Source organism: Dufourea novaeangliae, unplaced genomic scaffold (assembly GCF_001272555.1).
Source record: "Dufourea novaeangliae isolate 0120121106 unplaced genomic scaffold, ASM127255v1 scaffold84, whole genome shotgun sequence".
NCBI lineage: Eukaryota > Metazoa > Arthropoda > Insecta > Hymenoptera > Halictidae > Dufourea > Dufourea novaeangliae.
In genome coordinates this window covers 53,195-74,702 of record NW_015373964.1, presented here as the reverse complement: position 1 = coordinate 74,702, position 21,508 = coordinate 53,195, and the positions used below count along the sequence as shown (strand labels likewise).

General features: G+C 30.7%; 2 protein-coding genes across 2 annotated transcripts; both read left to right on the top strand.

The window, feature by feature from the left end:
- Positions 1-955: 955 nt before the first annotated feature.
- LOC107186687 (E3 ubiquitin-protein ligase RNF146) lies at positions 956-3,197 on the top strand. Its single transcript, XM_015574619.1, has 4 exons — positions 956-1,199; positions 1,535-1,786; positions 2,587-2,874; positions 2,953-3,197. Exons 1-4 carry the CDS (start codon positions 1,112-1,114, stop codon positions 3,195-3,197), a joined length of 873 nt encoding a protein of 290 aa, XP_015430105.1. The 5' UTR covers positions 956-1,111.
- Positions 3,198-6,145: 2,948 nt separating this feature from the next.
- Positions 6,146-20,538, top strand: LOC107186666 (maternal protein tudor). Its single transcript, XM_015574594.1, has 13 exons — positions 6,146-6,191; positions 6,430-7,110; positions 8,221-9,225; positions 9,329-9,745; positions 11,288-11,809; positions 11,949-11,988; positions 12,209-13,117; positions 13,198-13,615; positions 13,893-14,080; positions 15,517-15,681; positions 16,297-16,454; positions 16,599-19,009; positions 19,760-20,538. Exons 2-13 carry the CDS (start codon positions 6,503-6,505, stop codon positions 20,536-20,538), a joined length of 7,620 nt encoding a protein of 2,539 aa, XP_015430080.1. The 5' UTR covers positions 6,146-6,191; positions 6,430-6,502.
- Positions 20,539-21,508: the final 970 nt, after the last annotated feature.

Sequence of the window (21,508 nt, the reverse complement as noted above, 5' to 3'; positions counted from 1 at the left end):
GTGAATAATATCTGTCTTGGACTTGATTAAAGTTCATATTTTATTGTACTTTACTTAATTTACGTCATGTGTAGGTATATAAATGCATGAAATCTGCAGTCTATTAATCATCAGTACAATTTTATAGACTTGCAGTATACGCGAATGTTTAGTGATTGATAAAATTGAAAATAATTAATAATATTTATTTAATTACATTTTCATTTCACTCGTAATGTAACAGGTACTTTAATAATGAATGTAACTTGCTTTTATTTAGATATGCATTTAAAAACTGATCTAGGAAAATAGGATTTTGCCTAAAACATCAGCAATATAATTATCAAGTGTCTGTTACGAAATACAAATGCAATTTGTCTATTTCTAATAACTTCCGTATTCTAAAGATATAAATACTAATAATGAATTAGTAGAAAACTTTCCATTTCTTTTAATTTAGAAGGTTTGAGCCTATTTAAATAATATGTTTTGAAATTGAAATATTATTTTTATACAATGGAAACTAGAAATAAATTTTTGTTTTGCAAATTTCTCTCGGAATTTTTTCTATTTCAATATAATATTTTGTAAACAATAAAGCGACTAATATTAGTCGCCTGAAAGTAATCGCTTCAAGCGACTATTAGTCGAATGAAAGTAGTCGCTTCAAGCGACTAATATTAGTCGCCTGAAAGTAGTCGACGATTGAAAAAATTAGTCGGCTGAAAGTAGTCGTTGATTACTATCGACTTAGTCGATAGTTTTTAGTGATGGTGCCCATCACTAAATCACGCCGTTTTGCAGAACATGAAAACTGATCACTGATCAGTTCGCAGCGGTTGACTCACGGTTGTGTTTTCGGAACGCAGCCATTACCTACCATAAAGTTGCGAAGCTACATATGCATATTTGAGCTCTGTATTTTGAGGGTTCTCATGCGGCAGATAAGTTATTGTTAGTGTTTAGAACCCCTGGTGTGTCATAAACAACGAAGATGCTTGTGATTGTTTGTGGTCGACATGGTCGACATTCTGTTTCTGCTTGGTTCTGCTGACATGACGCGTAATAGTCTTTACCAATGATGATGATACCTTAACTTTGTTCAATGAAAAATTAAATTACGTTTAAAGTTATGGCTCAAGCGAAGCTGAACTCGCAAGACAAAACAGACAGCATTCTCAAGGATAATGAAAAGGAGACTGACGAAAAAGAAGGAACATGTTTGTATCAATCACTTTAAAAATGTGTTACGTATTACATTCGGATCAGATTTTATAGATCAACTCTTTTATTACATATAAATAATTCGATACTAAACGTCTCAATGATAGTTTACTCAAAACATTTGTTTGATTTAAACTAAAATCTATGTTGATAGTAAATATTTTGTAACAACTTTTTATATTAGACATCTAGTGCTTCTGAAATGACTAGTATATTTGTAATTACATTTATTGCTTACAATTGATTGATCTATACTATATAGATATATATTATACACTATCAAAATAATGTTTAGAAATAATGACAACATTGTTTATGTGTTCTCTCACAGGCTCAACAGTAGTACCAGAATGTGCAGTCTGCCTTCAGCCATGTATTTATCCCGCGAGATTACCTTGCAATCATGTATATTGTTACTTGTGTGTCAAAGGTGTTGCAAATCAAAGCAAAAGATGTCCTATGTGTCGTCAAGAAATTCCTCCTGATTTTCTTGACAGGCCACAATTAGTAGAAGTAGAAGAAGCACAGAAGGAATTGGATCATTCTGAAGAAGAATATCAGTGGTTTTATGAAGGCAGAAATGGTAAAGTATCAGTTCTCATAAAAATTAATGGCAGTTGTAAAATGTTGAAACTAAAAAGAAAAATAAAAAGTGTTGCAAACACACATTAGTAGGCATACAATTTTTTAAAAATAAAGTAAATCAGCTTTGTTAAGACATTAATGATAAATAGTATATAACTTCATTATTTGTTAAAAACACATGTTGAAGTGTATTTAGATAAGTTGATGTCCTACCCATTCATAGGTTGGTGGAAATATGATTCAAGGACCAGCGAGGATTTGGAAACTATATACAACCTTGGTAGAACCCAATGTGAAATTTTAATTTGCGGCATGCTTTATGTAATTGACTTTGAAAACAACTGTCAATATAGAAAGTATCAACCACGTTTAAAACGCAACATCAAGCGCGATACAAAAGATGCACCTTGTAAAGGTGTTTCAGGAATAAAATAATCCATTCACATGTTTCTTATACTTCTTTAAATACAATTGGCTTAAAACATTCCTGGTTGTACTTATGACTCATATAAAAATTGATAAAATTATGTATATTCTTATACAAAAAGATATAAAGCTTTATGTAAGATATATCCTGTCATAACATTATACAAATTTTTATTACTATGTTTAAGCTGTTTAATTAAATTAAGATTTAGCTTTAATGTATTTTTGTAATAAAACATCCTCACTGCAGAATATAAGTTATTTTTCTTCATAAATTTCCCGAGTGAAACATCATTTGCCATTGACATTTTTGCTATGTTTGCAACATTATGGGAAACATAGCTTGTATGATTTTAAATTACATTGTTTCAGGTTGGTGGCAATATGATCAACGTACAAGTTATGAATTAGAAACTGCATATAAACAAGGCAAACGAAATTGTGAATTATTAATCGCAGGATTTCTTTATATTGCTGACTTTGGTTCTATGCTTCAATTACGTAGGAATGATCCATCTAGACGAAGAAAAATTAAACGTGATTTATACAATGTTCCCAGAAAAGGAGTTGCAGGTTTAAGATTAAATAATCAGGATGAAGAAATTATTAGAGAAATAAGAGGAGCAGAGAGACCTGCAAGTCCTGCAAGCGATAATATGGGTATATTTAAGGAGTTTTAGTATAATGTACAAAAGTATCTGTATTAATTATTTCAACAATATAATTTTACATTCATAGGTACAGGAGATGGTACAAATACTCCCGTACCACCTAGTAACACACCACAAACACCAGCAGGTGGAACAGCAAGTGGTGATGCCACACCCTTAAATGATAGAATGGAACAGAGGTCAGATTCTTTGCATCAGGTATTGGAACAAATGCGTTCCTTAGTTTTGAGGGAACACTTATCTTCAAGTACAGATAATGAATTAGAAGAAGCAGCAGAAAGTGAATCACTTTCCATTCATCCTACATTATAATAACTGTAAACACCTAATAAGTCCTATTCATCGAATGAAAATCATTTTTAAATGAATTAATTTTAACAAAATCAATGTGAAGTCTCATTAAACAAAAGATGTAGTATAATAAAAATTCGTGTACATGTTTAATAATATAGAATATACTTCGTACATATGATGTATTAATGTATAAATCTGTGCAACACATTGTGATGCTTATTAAAAAGAAATCAAGTACAATGAAATATTTACTAAACAATTGTTTTAAACACTTTGATCAAGTTTTATAAATGTTCAATTAGTAAATTTGTAATGTACGTCTTCGTTATTTCCTTAAAAAGTATTTTCCAAAAAAGAAATATTCCATTCTGTTACACCTTGATGATTATGTTTGTAATTCAGATATATGTGACATTTGTAATTATCACAGATTCCATTATAAGTTTCATAATTGTAAGTGGTGTAGGGTAATTAAGATTTCTTAATCAATTACGATAATACAATTCATTTATTTAATTCAATAATAATTATCTGCCTGTAGACTCAGATATAACTAATACGCTGCCGTTCTCTACATGTTTATTGTAATGAATATATGTAAGATTAACAATTTATACACCATGGTACACAGAAAAAACAAATGTGCTCAGACATTTGTCTGTCTCTTTACAGTATTATCAGACATGAATTTAATAATCATAAGTAGTTAATGTTTCTCTACTTTGGTAGAAGCTCGGTAGTTCTATTATCATGGAAGTAGTAGGTCCACTGATTCTACCATTACTTCTCGAACTTACAGTGGAAAACAATCGTTATAATTGGAAACAATGCGTGAACGATATTTATAATCAAAAACTAATCAGTATCTACTGATGTGAAAGGTAAATTGTTTTTAAGTATCTGTTGTACAAGAAATTTTTATTCTGTGCTAATAGAAGTAAAGAAGAGATGTACCTCACATATTTTGTCTTATTTTTTAGTGTAACTGATAATCCGTTTTGTAATAAACCATACTGTGTCATATCTTAAATTTTATGTTTCCAAATAAAGATGTTACTTATAAGCATTGTAATTAAAACAATTATAGCTGCAAATATAAATGTCTTTACATTCATATGTTAATGAAAATTGCAGTTATCACTTTGAAGCTTTAACATTCATTAAGTAATTTGAGAATTATTTTTTTATTTCACTTAGCATGTAATTAAAGCAACTAACAATTAATTATATGTTTAATTGTATGTTTTATAAATAAATCCAGACACAATATGGTATATAGGTACCAACAATTTAAAGTTCTTATACAATGCATAGTTCTTCTATTACTCTTCAATAACAAAAGATTAGATAAAATTTTGTATCGGTTGTGACTTAAATAACTAATAAACGTATTATAATAATAGAAACATATTTTTACAATATTCTTAAAAATCAAGATAAAGTTAAAAATTTTTTTATATCAAGGATAATTTACTAGAGAGGAAAATCATTTCTGTTCTGTGTTATGATTGACTTAATCTTATGGTTTGATACAAACTATGCATACGTAATCTTCATTATGGACAATAATTTGCTAACAAACCTCCAACATTTCTTATTATCAATTTTTATTATATCAACATCTACTTAATATTAATTATATGATTGACACATGGTGGTTTAATTCGTACTAGGAATAATCAATACAAATGTATGTATGTAATACAATTTTTTAAATAAGAACAATATGCTATTTAGAAATATGAAATATTTTTAATAAGGTTGCTAAAAAGTTGTACCAAAATTTTAGTTTAAACTATATGCGAGTTATTCCAAAAAATAAGCACATTACACAAACGGAGAATTTATTTCATTAGACAAGATTATAACGTAGTTAATACTATGTACTTAGAAAAGATATTTCACTATCAATTGATTAATTAAATTTTGAGAAAATCGAATTTTTAATGGAATTTGGCATATATATTTTCTTTTAACATCAAATATATTGTAATAATTGTTAACAATTAAAAGTACACACATATATGGTTTTCTGAAACATTTATAATGATTCTTTCCAATTACATATATAAATTTATACATATATCAAAATTTTGTTAATTGTGATAGATTTTCATATATTTTTTAATTGGCATTTTTGATTTTTTAAAATATGTTTTATACATTTATACTATTCTCTTTGAAACTTAAACTATATACATATTTAGTATTGTATGTCGTTAATTTTAAAGATTACACAACAAAGAAATAAAAAGAATTTCTTTTTCTTTATTACCTTTCATTATTCCCTTGAAAATATTCTGTTTAAAAATACAATGATATAAAAATTGTTACTTGTGATTATTTGTCCGAAGTAGCTAACTTATATGAGAATATTCAAAGAAAGTTTTTGTATGGAATATGACACACAATCATTCAATAAAACAGACTTTTATTATTTGTCTTATATTTTTATAAAGTATATTTGAAACAGTATTGATGTCAATATAAAATGTTAAAATCGATTTATATTTCTTTTCACTAATACGAAACGGCATAAATTTGCAGTATATAATAAATTCAATTTTGCGCGCCATTCAAACATGTCAAAACTATGGTCAAAGAAACTTCCATGTGGGTGATAAAAAGCCGGTCAACCGTCAGATTCTGAAGCTATTTACGAAAGAGAAAGCCTGTAAAAAGAACAGCGGGATTCCTTAAATATTAATGAAACGAATTAGTAAAGATGCATGTAGTATCTTAAAGTAAGGTTTGTATTACTTCTAGTTGCAGCGGCGATATACATTTTTTTATACGCAATTTCATATAAAGAATTTCAGTTTATGTATATAAATACGTACGTTTTTTAATACAACTTGTAATAGTTACACGTGTATTTCGTATTATAAACAAAAAAATTGCAATTGGCGAAAATAGTTCTATTAAAATCACTATTACGAATCATGGAACCATATTAAAATGATCGCATAATTTTTGATAACAAAGCGTGAAACGGGATGTCGATACAATACGGTAAAAATAAAAGAATTCATTTAAGTATAGCAATGATTATTGGAGCAAACAAATTAGAAACAACGTGACCAAGAAAAAGTTTTTCAAGATATATAGAACAGCCAAAATAGTTTGATCTTTCGGTCGCATTACTTCATAAGTCTCGACTAAGTAGGGTGGCTGGGTGGCCCAGTTTCAATTAACGGTTAGGGTTGAATAAAAATACTTTCGCGATATCTAACAAGCTTTGGTGTTTCAGATTGTGATCAGATTGGTCTATGTAGTCAATGAAGACTGGTGCTTCATATAAGAAGATATAAAAATATAACATCATGAGTATACAACAAAGCACAGAGTTAATTATTTTTGTGACCCATGTTGAAGCGGAGGATTCATTCCTAAAAATATGGGGCCAGGTTGATAAGAATTCTGCAACATGTGTAGAACGTATGATCTTACCCTTGGTCGAACAATTCGCTCGAAGTCAGGGTTGTGTTGAATCAAGAGCTGCTAATCTACATGTTAATGCTCTTTGCTGTGCCAGATTTCAAAATGAAGGATATTACCGAGCAAAAGTAATTAATATACGTCCAGATGGTATGGTAGTTCTGCAGTTCATTGATTATGGTAACATTGAAGTATTACCGCCTCAAGAAATTCATTTGCTTGAAAATATACCTGGTTCTGAGTCTCTGCAGTCTTTTCCACCTGTAGCCTTTGATTTTACATTAATGTATGTGCTACCAGTAAATGGAATCTGGGAAAGTAAAATAATTGAGTTGATTAAGAAAACTTTATGGTACAATGAATATAAAATTTTGATTCACACTGTGATTAATAATCATCGTTTTATTAAACTTTGGTACAGTAATGAGGATTTCAGTGAATTATTAATTAAAAGACACATGGCAGTAGCAGCTACATTACAAGAAATGTTCAGGTATTTATCATAAAGTTAACAAATTTTATTTACATTTTTATTCTTATTTCTGTTATTTTTATGCATCATATTCTGTAACCCTTTGTGCTCGAAGACTTTTACGCCAGGGGGAACTAGCACTTGAGACGATTTTTCGAAAATTTGTTGAATTTCTTATAGCTAATTTAAAATGATTTCACATACAAATTAACATATAAAACTATTATATTCCATATATCTTTACATCTCAAAAAAAAATTGTTGTATGTTAAGCTCAGTATTCTTGCTTTGTATGGTATTTTACATCCTCGGCTTGTTTGGGCAAGTATCGCAGTAATTTCTTGTATCGTGTCTTCCATCAGGTTTATTTTGCTGGCAGCAAACCTTACAATCCTTCTTTGCTTTTGGTAGAATAATATGAAGTTTTACATTCAAACGGATTTCGTCAAAGTGGATGTGGAAGTAGAAACTCGATTACGACTTTGTTCGAAATCTCCTATTAATTGGTCAACCAACATTTTTATTTATATATTGTAGATGACTAAGCGACTGTTCATTCAAAAAAATTGCTTATGCCACTACTTCAGAGATTTTCTCATAAAATTGTATCTCTAGGCATACTGATCTACTCGATCAACGCCGCCCATAAATTTTATATAATTTGTGACTACATTCAATTTTTTCACACTAATCTCAACACCACCTCGTAAAATCCTTTTTACGGGAGTCATTCCCGCATTATCTCAATTCGTCAAACATGTAACAATTCGTTTATCTTTCCATGCAAGAACCAAGGTATTACTCTTACAGTCAGACTCGCTGTGACGGACTAATTTGAAATAAGAAAATATCGGCATCTGAAGGTGTATCATATTATACTTTTTAAACTAATAAATCAAATATAATCGTCACTCGAATTGTCGCATCAAACCATGACTCGTTAGAGAGTCGCCCCTCGAGTGCAAAGGGTTAAAACAATATATAGTAGATGAAAGTTTAATGATGATTGCCTTTAGAATTTATCGTTTTAATGTTTTAATAAAAACTTTGTCCAATAATTACTAAGCATTATATCTTGTGTATACATGTATGATTATTTCTATAAATAAATACTTATGTGTGTTTTCATAGGCCACCAAAATGTATGCAAGAACCTCAAATACCAATGTATCAGCAATCGGGCAAACATCTCATAAGTAATAATTGTACTTCAATGACACATGTGCCGAACATAAATCCATTACATTGTGATGAAAATAATATGCATGGATATCAACGAAATGTTCCTTTATGTTGTGCAGCGCAACAAAAACACATGATGCAGTCATCTGTTCAGGAGGCTCTTGTATTTAAATCACGAGTTTTAGATGTACCATCCAAACACGAAGTATATGTATCTTTCGTAGAAGATGGTCCACATAAATTTTCTGTGCAACTTCAAAGTACATCTCAAATATTAAGTATGCTTATGAGGGATATTAATAGTCATTCTACAGAACCATTGCAAGAACCTCCTTTACCTGGATCAGTATGCTTGGGTCGTTATACACAAGATAAAGTGTTATGCAGAGCTGTTGTAATGTCTGTAATGGAAAATAAGTGCAAACTTTACTATGTTGATTTTGGCCATACAGAGGTGTTACCGTACACAGATATTTTCCAACTACCGCCTCATTTTATTAATCCCAAAGTACTTTCTATTCGATTCACATTAAGTGGCGTAAAAGAGTTAGATGTCACAGACGAAATGAAAGAATATTTTAAACAAATTGTATCAGGAAAGTTGCTTGTTTTACATGTTTGTCCACCAGAAGGACCACCATTGGTTCAATATGGAGATTTATATGACGATGGACAGAGTATAAAGAATATTCTTAGACAAGCATTTCCAACACCAATGACACCTATTACTTTTGGATATCAAGAACCAACAAAGTTATTAAAAGGCGCTGAAGAAATTATACATGTTTCTTTTGTGGAATCTTGCAGAAAATTTTTTGTACAACTAGATAGCAACAGTGCATCTCTTGAATCAATAATGGACTGTCTAGCAGAATTCTGTAAAAATGCACCCTCCTTAAGCCTATCACAATTGAAGATTGGTCTTCCTTGTGCTGCTTTGTACGATAATCAATGGTTAGTTAAATAATTTTATTATATTTAATGGTGTACAGTAGAATTCTGTAGAATAATATAGGTGTACTAAATTATACATTTATTATTTTTATTTAATTATTAGGTACCGGGCACAAGTTCTGGGTGTAAATATGGATAATGTGAAGGTATTATATGTTGACTATGGTAATGAGGAAACTGTCACCATAATGTCTCTACGTTTAATGCATGATGATTTAATAAGACGATTGGGAGCTCAAGCTATAAAATGTATCCTAAATGGTTGGGAACACTTGCCATGCACTCAAGAAGTTTCTAATCAGTTTGAATCATTGATCTTGGAAAAACGTTTGCTTTTAAGAGTTACAGATGTAAAATCAGATGGTCTAGTTGTAGATTTATATGAACCTGAGAGAAAGCAAAGCATTAAGTCTCAAATGTTGCATACTGTTGAAGACGATACGAAATTAATAAATACACCAACCTATCAAAACATAGAAAATCAACATACTGCTAAAATAAGCCCAAAAAACAATCAAAGGTATAATCAAACGTATTTTATTATGTATACTGATTTAATTGTAGACAAATAATCCAGAAACCTTCGTTAATGTAACTTAATGTTCAACTATATAAAGATCCTATATTTGCATATGATTGAGAAAATGTACTTGAAATAGTGTTAAGTATTGCAACAAATCGTCTAAAGTTACTGCTATTGCATTTAGTTACAAGTACGAGAATCGTCCAATAAGTAATACCCGTTTTGAAATGGCAACAATACAAATGTATTTTAAAAAGTTTTCTTTATTTGTAACTTAATACATATACTTAGTTATTTCAATATAATCGCCGTCCTTATTTAAACAATCGTAACGTGAGACGAGTTTTTGTATACCTTCGTCATATAGTTCCGCCGTGAGTTTACATACCATTGTTGCACGATGTCCAATTGCTCGAAACCAAATCTTGAATGTAGGCCGGATGTTTCAGTACCCCCTATTTAAAGTGTTCAAGAACATTTTTGATTTTCAGAGCCACATGTGAACTCGCGGCGGAAGTGTATGACGAAGGTATACAGAAATTTGTCCCAGTTATGATTATATTGAAAAGTAACCAAATATAATAATATACAGGGTGAGGCACTTAAAACAGGCCACCTGAATATCTTAACTAGTGATAGGAAAAAATGTGTCTGACCAAACTTGCAGAGTATCGAGGAGCACATAATTTGATGTGTGGATGCGTCGAGGTCATATGAAGGTCAACTTAATTTTTTAAAACGGAGAAATATGGTTTTTACGTACTATCTAGTAGAGCGTTTTAAAACGCGTACAATGACCTATTTATGAATGGTGCATAAACAAAAACATGTCTTTCCATTTAAAAAAACGAAGTTGCCCTTCATATGACCTCTACGCGTTCACCTATCATAGAAACATTCACGTCAAATAATGTGCTCCTTGATACCATGCAAGTTTGGTCTGACACATTCTTTTCTATCACCAATAACAGCAGAAGCATTCAAGTGGCCTTTTTTTAGGTGTTTCACCCTGTATATTAAAGTTACAACTAATGAAAATTTTTTAAAGTACATGTGTATTGTTTTTATTTCAATATGGGTATTACTTTCTGGACAATCCCCGTATCTTTGAAAGATATAAAACTTCAGAATATTAGATAAAACATCGATATGTTTATATTTATTATCTTTGTATACAGGGTGCAGCCGAAAGGGTGGTATAAGCAGGCAGTAGGTGATTCTTTATGCAACAATAAATTAAACGTGTAGAATAATATTTTTCATCCGACGCTTAATTTTCCAGAAGGTTGAATTTGAAATAAATAGAAATGGAATGCAATGAACAAACGGCCTAGCAAAGTCCTATCCAATTGCACGCGAATCCAGCATATTATCAAATTCGATTATCTCAGAAACAAAGCATCACACAAAAAGTTTTATTCTGCATTTTCGACTTATTTTTGCGTGTAAAATAATTTTCTACCCGCCTGTACTATTCTTTCAGCCGCATTACTTCTGTAACATTAAAATATTTTTAACGTATGTTTATCTGAATTTTAGTGAGAATATGAACACGTGGCAGGAAAAAGATCAAATTGATTCATGGAATGAGCCACGGAATACAAACACAGTTCAAGAAAGGTATAAATCCAAATCTTGGAAAGATGAATCCAACGAAGAAAAAATATCTGAAAATAGAAGTGAAAGAAGTAATTTTCATCGGAACGATTCTCGAAATGAAAGATTCAGTAGAGACGATTTTTCAAATACTAGAAGTGCGAAGGATAAATGGAATAATAAGAATGAGTATAATGATTCACTTAGAAGTGAAAGAGGAAGAGGTGGCAGAGGTGGCAGAAACAAAACTTCCGGATATGGTTCAAAGAATAACTCTTCTGATCAAAATTGGAGTGATAAAGGTTCAGATACATCATCTAAAGGCAGTACCAGCAGACGTGGGAGAGGCAGCGCATCGCGTGGTGGTCATTCTAAAGGTGATGGATTTTCTGGAAAAATGCAAAGTAGTAGATTCAGCGATAGAGACAGTGATGGAAGTGTCAAAGGTGGAAAGACAAACAGTAAGTATTTGTATATTACTAGAATAGAATGAATATTAAATTAAAAAAAAATTTCATTTATGTATAAAATTATAATAATAATGCATTTAAAAAATTCACAAATTGTTAACAGGTGACTCTTATTATGGGAATAATAAATTCAGAGACAGAAAAGGACAAGGGTACAGATTAACTCAAAACAAGGTAAAATATGCTTCTAATAATAACCATATGTTTATATCACTTGAATAGGATATAATTTTTATAATATATTGGAATAAAAATGATTAAACCGTAGATTTTCATTTAATACTGTCAATAGTTAATGAGAAATCAAATAACATATATAGAGTAGAACAATTTTTATCGTTTTTAGATATTCGTTTTCAAATATTCCTGAATATAATATTTATAATTGTTTTAGATAAACTCTGTAAATTCGAGTAATTTCGAAGAAGGACGAAGATACAGTCCTATGCGAAGTAGACATGAATTCCATATTCCGTCTCCTGATATAGTTATTGGATCTACAAAGGCTTGTGAAGTAGTTTATACAAATAGTCCATCTGACTTTTTTGTGCAGCTAAGTCCTGATTACACTGCATTAGATTCTATAATGGAAAGCATTGCATCGATATATGAAAATGGTGGAGAATTAGTAAAAGAGTCTAAGATATTTAAAGGTTTATACTGTATTGCTCAGTATTCAGAAGATTTGAGATGGTACAGAGCTATAGTGAAATCTGTTGAAGGAAACAATGCAACCGTTCAATTCTTGGATTACGGAAATACAGAGACTATCGATTTTAGTAACATAAAAGTCATTCGAAAGGAGTTCTTAAAACTTCCAGTACAAGCTGTACACTGTAAACTCTTTGGTATGAAAAACGTTACCTTAGATACGAATGAAACAAAGACTTTTGGAGATAAAGTAAATGGAAAAACATTCAAAGCCGAATTCATTACCGAAGAAAATGGTATCTATAGTGTGTTGTTACGAGAAATTGTTGACGATTGCCCAACAAATACTTTCATAAATGAAGAATTTTGTGATGGCCTCGATTTATTGCAAGCGAAGGAAGCTGCAATGTCTCAAAATCAAATCAGTACAAATACCAAACAACTAAAAGAACTTGATTATGCGTCTTTGGATGCTGTATGGTCAATAGCTACGCACACACCAGGAACTAAAAAGGATGTGATTGTTACATGGTTTACAAATCCTAATAATTTTTACTGTCAAGCCCTTGATAATGAAAATGAATTTAAGACTATGATGAATAAAATTCAAAGAACATATACTGGCAGAGAACCTGTATCATATGGATTAAAAGTATTTTTTATCAATTATACTTTTCATTCGATAGCTCATGAAATGTGATCAAGCGAATTTTCTATCATTATTACTTTTAGGTCGGGTCACCTGTGATAGCATCTTTTTTTGAGGACAAAGCGCTCTATCGTGCAGAAATTATAGAATTAAATAAATTAAGTGGTCACCTCATCCATTATGTGGATTTTGGAAATAGCGCTGTAGTGGATCCTAGTAATATTTATCCTGTAGAAAAGGAGTTTATTCGTCTGCCGAAACAAGCTTTTCAGTGTTCACTGCTGAATATTAGCCCAAAAGATGGTCTTAGTTGGTCTAAAGTAGATACTGGAGCAATCGATAATTGTTTCAATGCTGATAAATATGAATGCACGTTCCATGACATAAAAGATAATAAATATTTAATTTTGTTAAGTAATAATGGAAGCTATGTAGCTGATGTATTGATTGAACGAAATCTTGCATCATGTGACTCAGCAACTAAATCAGACATTACAGAAGGTAAAAATGATTCCGTAACTGTTTTGTAGTTTCTATATTTCAATAATCTTTTACAAGATTGATGCCGAATAATTAATGATTTGGAAATGTTTTCATTTTTTATGCAATGACAAATTTGTTCCATTTTTCATGTTATACAATGCTACTAATCTCACGTATGTCATCCGTGTAACATTGTATTTACTATACAGGTTCTCAAAAATTAAATAGAAGAATGTGATTCAATTTGTATTAATAATCAGACTGTATATAATGCGCTTTACTATTTTCCTTACAGACAGTAATACCACGGCAACAGAAACCCCATATAACGTTGAAAGAGTGGATATAAATCTTTTAAGTGGTCAGAAACTTCGAGTAAAAGTATCAAGTGTAGAAACAGTGTCCAAATTTTATGTTCAACTTCCTTCAGCAACTGAATGTGACAATATGGTGAATACATATATGGCTGACAAAGATCCTAAGGTATGCTTTACACTTACATGTCTACAACTATTCATGAATATTTAATTATGTTATTGTACAAGTATATATATATGTGTACGTATTATTGTATTTAATTTGTAAGCATGTTTAGAAAGCATTGTGTACTTGATGCATGATAATCATTGGTTCTCAAAAATTATTAATTAAAACGTCCAATTTATAATGCAGTGTATAATTGTAGACAATAATGTTTAAATTTTAAATGTATATTTAAATTATCAGCTGCTTTTGCTTACTTTAAAAAAGTAAATAATTATTGGATATTAGAGAAAGTATATTGTTAGTTTTGAATAGTACTCAAATTGACCACAAATATTAGTCACAATACAAAATATATACCGACTCAGGGTTGTACAGATAATGATTTTTCTGATACACGTTTGATGATACTATTTCTTATTAGTAATAATATTATTTTATTTAATATAATAATTGATTTATTACAATATTATTGATTTATTATATTAGTACTAGGAATAAACTGTTTCAAGTTACTAATACAATTCTTAGTAACACATCTTATTAAAAATGTACTTCATCAACTAATTACTTGATGTACATTGCCCAAATATTTTTCAGTTTAAAATAACTCGTACATAATTATATCAGAGTGCATGGAATTTTAATTATTGGTAAAAGTATTTTAAATTATTGCCTTACTAATCCTCATTATTCTAATAATAGAAAGTACCTTACTCTTCATTGCACGATCTATGGTATTAATAACAATCAGTGAAATATAATATTCTCCCTGTGCTGTCTTTTCTGCTACCAAATTATATCAAATGTACACAGTAATTATATTTCTGTCACTTAGCATTTCACCTTCATAATTTGTAAATTTAATGCATCTAACAGTACAAAAAGATAAGCTTTAATATAAATTTATCTCTTGTATAGCATGCTGTATTACTTTTTATTGTCCAAATGTATGTATTTAGTACTTTATACCCAAATATTAAGGAACATTAAGTAAGTTTAAATGGAGCGTCTTTTTATTGATATTTATTTTCTAATTGTATACTTAATTTAATATTCGAGTTTATCGTTATCCGATTTGTTAATATTGCATGCTATTTATACTATTATAACATATCAGAACATATAATGTATATTATCTAAATGTATGTTAGAAGCAAGTTAAAATTTTAAGATACCTAATTTCAATCCATATAGTGATAGTAATGTTCAAGAAAGGTATTCGGAATATGTATTGATTTCAAAACATCAGTTAACATCTACACTGTACAAATGTTATCTTTTTCTACAAATTTTAAAATTAATTTTTGTATTATAATGAAGCCGGTAGTAAAAGTAAACTATCATGACTTTTTCACGATTAAAAATCATTGTACATGGTTATATAAAAAAATTTAAATGAATAATATTGGTAAGGATAAGTATGGCAATGGCAGGTGATGCAACGATTGTCAGCCCATGAGATATGCCTAGGCACAGGTTGTTTGGTTTATTCAAATGGAGTTTGGAGACGAGCAGTAATCGGTAACCATTCACGATCCACAGGCTTCGATGTAAAATTCATTGATACCGGAGCGTATGATGAAATTCTCTCAGATTGCGTGAGTTTTTCGAAAGAAAAAGATTAATCTACATGCTACAATCACCTTACTTATTCATAATTTAACATTGCTGCTAGGCATAGGAGTTATTTAATACCATACTTGCTGCATTGAAAAATGTTAACGCAATGATCCAATATAAATTTTACAGAATTCTAAATGTGTATAGTAGAAATAAATATTACACGAATCTCGTTAAGGCTAATAATACTTGAAGTATAAAACTAGGAACTAATATTGTACTGCTTCAACTACTGTAGTCATTAAGCGCGAAAATGCTTCTTTAAATATTTTTAAGTAGTAAGGCAATGATCACTGTTGTAATAAGAATACTTTAACCCTTTGTACTCCTCAACTCTTTTATTCTGAGTGACTAGTGATTGTCAGATTGACTTGGAAATGAATATAAGTTGTGCTTTCTAAGGAAAGATTTTTAAACGATTATAATTATAATGTTGTACGTTAAAGTTAGTTTGTATTGTTTCAATAATACACAGATTTTACTGTGGTGTATGTAGTGCCAGTGGAGTGTGAAGGGTTAATATTTTCTTTTATGTTACTTTTGTTATAATATATTTATACAGCAAGTACTTATGTGATACTATGTTAAATCAGGTGTTAGCATTACCAGGACAGCTCGCAATTATGCAGAATCAGGCAGTAGAGTGTTCTCTGATAAACGCTATATCTTCGTCCGAAGTAGATGTAAAATTGAAGAATTGCGTTGAAGGAAAGGAAGTAATTATGTATGTTGATGAGGTCGACAATAATAGGTTAGTAATAATTGCATGTTAATGTTATATATAATATTTAAAAAATTACATATTAACATACAATGTAAAGCAAATTTTCTTTTCATTTTTGAATATTTTACTTACATTTTGTTTTCCATATATCATGTTCTATATTTTTTACAGGCTCATCGTAAAGTTGTTTGATTTGTCGGGTAACAAAATTAACATTTTTGAAGAAACTGATGAGAAAATATCGCCAATATGTCCGATGCCTGTCCTAAGTTCTACTCATAAGGCATTAGTATCGTATGCAGATCATTCTGCCAGCATATGGTTACAGCGTAACGCAGACTATATTCTGGATAAAAACTTAAGTGAAACACTTAATCAGTATTATTCAGCTTCTGGAAAAATAATCGAACCTGAAGTAGATCTGTTGTGTGCTGCAAAAAGTGCCGATGGTAACTGGTATCGAGCGAAAGTCCTAAACTACACAGAAACGGAAGTTTGTGTACATTTCATTGATTACGGCAATAATGAGGAAGTTACTCGTGACGTAGTAATGGCTTTAGATCTGCGTTTTTATGTGCCACATCAGTTAGCCATCAACGTGTCGTTACCAATAACTCTTACATGTACGATATCTGAACAATTAAACATATTGCAAGATTGTTTGTCAAACAAGGAGCTTACAGCAGTTTTCCGCAATGTAAACAAAAAGTGGATAGTCGAATTGTTACACGACGGCGAGAAAATTAGTGAGAAATTACATGCTCTTAATTTAGCGTCAGAACAAGAAGTGTCTGCAACGAAACAACCTGATATTCATAATATGGAAGTTGGTTGCATATACGATGTATACATACCGCATATAGATTCTCCTAGTCAGTTCTGGCTTCAGTACGTATCAGATGCTACAAATCTTTCCAAGAAGCAAGAAGAGCTCCAGATACAAATTTCCACATTCCCGCAAGTCGATGGAGTACTAGAAGAAGGAAGTTTATGCGTTGCTGTACACACCATAGATAATTTATGGTACAGAGCACAGGTACTTGATGCAGACGAGGACATTACGACTGTACGTTTTATTGACTACGGAAATACCGATATCATTGATAACAAGTCTGAAAACATTCGAGGAATTACGGATTCATGGAAAGAAATTAAGGAGTTCGCAATTAAATGTAGATTAGACGTGATTCCTGTAGATTCAGAAGATTGGAATGCTACAACATGTGAAACATTTGAAAATTTAATAACATCTGTTGAGTTCTTACAGGCAAAGGTAATTGCCAATAGTATTCCAAAACGAGTAGACCTATTGATAGATGGTACAAGTGTCACCGAAATGTTAGTCAAACAGAATCTTGGTATTCACACCGAAGAAGATTTAATAAACGAAATAGTTGATCTTGAATTGGATCCTCGTTCTGCTTTTGTAAGTCATATTAACTCTCCAAACGAGTTCTGGGTACAAGAAGAAAAGTCTGTTGGTGATCTAGAAGTTATGACTGATAGATTTATCGTAGCAGACATGTTCCCTAAAGTTGATGAAATTACAGAAAATATGTTATGTGTTGCTAAGTATCCTGAAGATGACTGCTGGTACAGGGCACGCGTGATATCACACAGTGATAATGCTACCCGAGTAATATATATTGATTATGGAAATTCAGCTACCTCAACTGAAATACGTGCTATACCTGCAGATCTAACAAATGTGCCACCATTATCAAGGAAGTGTCGTTTAGTTATGCCGGAAGGGATTACGGAATGGTCAGAAACCGCTTGTGAAGAATTTGTAAGATTGGCTGCTGATGGAGCAACAATATTTTTATTAGACGTATTAACGGATGACGATACATCATTGGTGAAATTAACATTGAACGATGAAAATGTAACAGACATGCTTGCTAAGTTTTGTCAATATCATCCTCCGATCACCGAGGAACGTTTACCACCTTTAGGCGAGGAAAATTCACCGAATGTATTTATTACTCGTGTCAGTTCACTCGATGAGTTCTATATTCAAGCTGAAAGTAGCACTACAGATTCGAATATGATGTTGGAAAGATTACAAGCAGCACCTAGTTTTCTCCCATTGAACACTTTTGAAGTTGGCACTATCTGTGCTGCGAAATTTCTTGATGATGGTAACTGGTATAGAGCTAAAATTCTTTCACATTCTGGAGACTCTATCACAGTTCAGTATATTGATTACGGTAATACGGCAGTTACAAACGAGGCACGACTGCTACCAGTAGATATTATAAACATACCTGCTTTATCCAAATGCTGTGCTCTACAAAAACCGAAGACTGTTAGTTCTTGGCCTCCAGAAGCTCATAAAACACTTGAAGAACTTTCTGGAGAAGGAGAAACAATGTTCCAGTTCGAAATTCTTGATGATTCTTCTGAACCAATTTGTGTTAAGTTGAGTCTTAATGGAAATAATGTTATTGATATGTTAGTTCCATTGCCTGAAAATTCATCTTCCAATACATGTATAACAGAAACAGAAGTTGATTCCTGCGAAAACGTAAGCGTAGGTGAAAAAGTACAAAGCAATGAAGAAAATGAAACTATAAGCGAAAGTATAATGGACAAAACTAAGTACGATAATGAACAAGCTATAAATAATGCTATTGCAAAATCAGCAGAAACTTTATATATTCATAAAGAAAAAATGGAAGATACGAATATACAGGATACAGAAAATTCAAATCCTAATTCTGTTGCAAAATCGGAAGAAACTTCATGTACACACGAAGAAAAAATTGAAGATACGAATACGCAGAACATGGATGATTTACACTCTAATTCTATTGAACAACCAGAAGAAACTTTGTGTACACGTGAAGAAAAAATTGAAGATACGAATATACAGGACACAGATAATTCTAATTTTATTAAACAATCAGAAGAAACTTTATGTACACGTGAAGACAAAATTGAAGATACGAATACACAGGACAAGGAGAATTTAAATTCTAATTTTATTGAACAATCAGAAGAAACTGTATGTACTACACATAAAGAAAAAATGGAAGATACGAATACACAGGACACAGTTAAGTTACATTCTAATTCTACTGAACAATCAGAAGAAACTTTATCTACTACACATGAAGAAAAAATGGAAGATACGAATACACAGGACACAGTTAAGTTACATTCTAATTCTACTGAACAATCAGAAGAAACTTTATCTACTACACATGAAGACATAATTGAAGATATGAGTACACAAGACACAGACAATGTACATTCTAATTCTATTGAAAAATCAAAAGAAACTTTATGTACTACACATGAAGAAAAAATGGAAGATACGAATACGCAAGAGGCAGATAACGTACGTTCTAAGTCTATTGTAGAACTTACTGTAGATGAAATAATTCAGAACATGGAAAGAAATACTACAGATAAACCCAATGGAGAAGCAGATACTATTAATATCAGTAGTACAGAGTCTCTTAAGGATAATGATATTAAAGAAATAACAAAGAATGTAGAGAATTTGGAAGCTGAAAACAATTCAGAGTCATGTAAAAGTGATTATGAAATACAAGAAATAAATGACGATGCAGACCATTTGCATGCAAAGCAAGGTTGTTCTGAAGAAGAAATTGATGAACAGAATAAAAAAATTGTAAATGACGAAAAACGGGTATCATTAAATATACAAGCTTCTAATTCAGTGGAAGCAAAAAATGACGTTAACGATTTTCAAGAAAGGGAAGATAATATCATAAACTTAGAAACCAAATATTATAATGACGATACAAATAATACTTCATCAAATCTTTTGGAGGAAATGAGTCTCGTCAAAGACATTAATGAAAAAATAAGAGATCATACTGAAGAGTACAATATAGAAGGAAGCGATAAAGTAAATATTACTGTAACAGATGGCAAAACAGTTGATTCAAAGGTAAAGAGTTTGGGTGAGGAAGAATCTGCAGATTCAAAATCTGTGCGAAATACAGACACTGACTGTAAGGTTATCGATAAACTAGATGCAGGTACATCGCGTGAAACAGCAGTTTCTGTAATCGTTAACCCTGTCCATGAAGTCAAGGACATTTTGCAATCTGAAAATACTTCTGAAACTGTTGAATAATTATCTACAAAGACTGACTTTGTATTTGAACATAGATGTAAACAGCGTCAAGCTTTCATCTTCAACACGTTTGTCGTTTAATTTTTCAGACAGAGTTATGTTTAATTTAAACATCTAAATATCTTGCTTGAAAAGATTAAAAACCGTACTAGAAATGCACGGAAAATAAAATTACCGTGCTTCTTTTAAAAAGAATTTTCATTGGAGGACAACATTCCCAAATGTATACTGCAGCTTTAAATGTAACGGAAACATACTGAAGTATAAAACATTATTTTTATTTTTGTTATTTCTTATGTTTTTATTATATTAAGAACGTTAGTGTATATTATTTAATCGTGTACTATACTAAAACAAGCTTTTCATTTTATATTATCATCTGTTTATACAAACAGTAATAAGTATTTTCCGGTGATTTACCAAAGAATAATAAAGAATATATTTCAGGTATGATAGTTTAAAACAAGTTTCCCACTTTCATGATTCAGATTTGTCTATATCTTCATTAATAATTTTGATACAGAATATTAAACAGTTAAAATTGTGCGCCATTGAACACCCCAATTGCTATTCGAATTCGGAACAAAAATTTGATATAATTATATGAGTATTGTTTATGTTTAATTTCATTGCAAAGTTTCCGCATATTTCAGTACTGACACCAGCAACATTGATAAATATAACGATGTAATTAGAAATTACGTATTGTTGTATCCACATAATTTACATAACTTAAAAATTATTCAAACACTTTTCACTACTTTAAAATCTGGACTAAATATATAAAATAAATTACTTTTCTGCTATATTTAATGCACTGTACTAAATTTTAGTACAGTATCGTGTTTAATAATATTAAGTTTTGTGTAATATGTCCTGAATATTATTCGTCTATAAAAGATATAAACATCAAACAAGACTAAACGATGACAATATTATCATAGAATTATATCAAATTTATAGTGAGAAG

Excerpts from the sequence above, each read along its gene's own strand:
- LOC107186687 (XM_015574619.1), top strand. The coding sequence starts at position 1,112 with ATGGCTCAAGCGAAGCTGAACTCGCAAGACAAAACAGACAGCATTCTC. Across the intron at positions 1,200-1,534 it reads TGACGAAAAAGAAGGAACAT|GCTCAACAGTAGTACCAGAA; the intron begins GTTTGTATCAAT and ends GTTCTCTCACAG. Across the intron at positions 1,787-2,586 it reads GTTTTATGAAGGCAGAAATG|GTTGGTGGCAATATGATCAA; the intron begins GTAAAGTATCAG and ends ACATTGTTTCAG.
- LOC107186666 (XM_015574594.1), top strand. The coding sequence starts at position 6,503 with ATGAGTATACAACAAAGCACAGAGTTAATTATTTTTGTGACCCATGTT. Across the intron at positions 14,081-15,516 it reads TGGCTGACAAAGATCCTAAG|GTGATGCAACGATTGTCAGC; the intron begins GTATGCTTTACA and ends TGGCAATGGCAG. Across the intron at positions 15,682-16,296 it reads ATGAAATTCTCTCAGATTGC|GTGTTAGCATTACCAGGACA; the intron begins GTGAGTTTTTCG and ends ATGTTAAATCAG.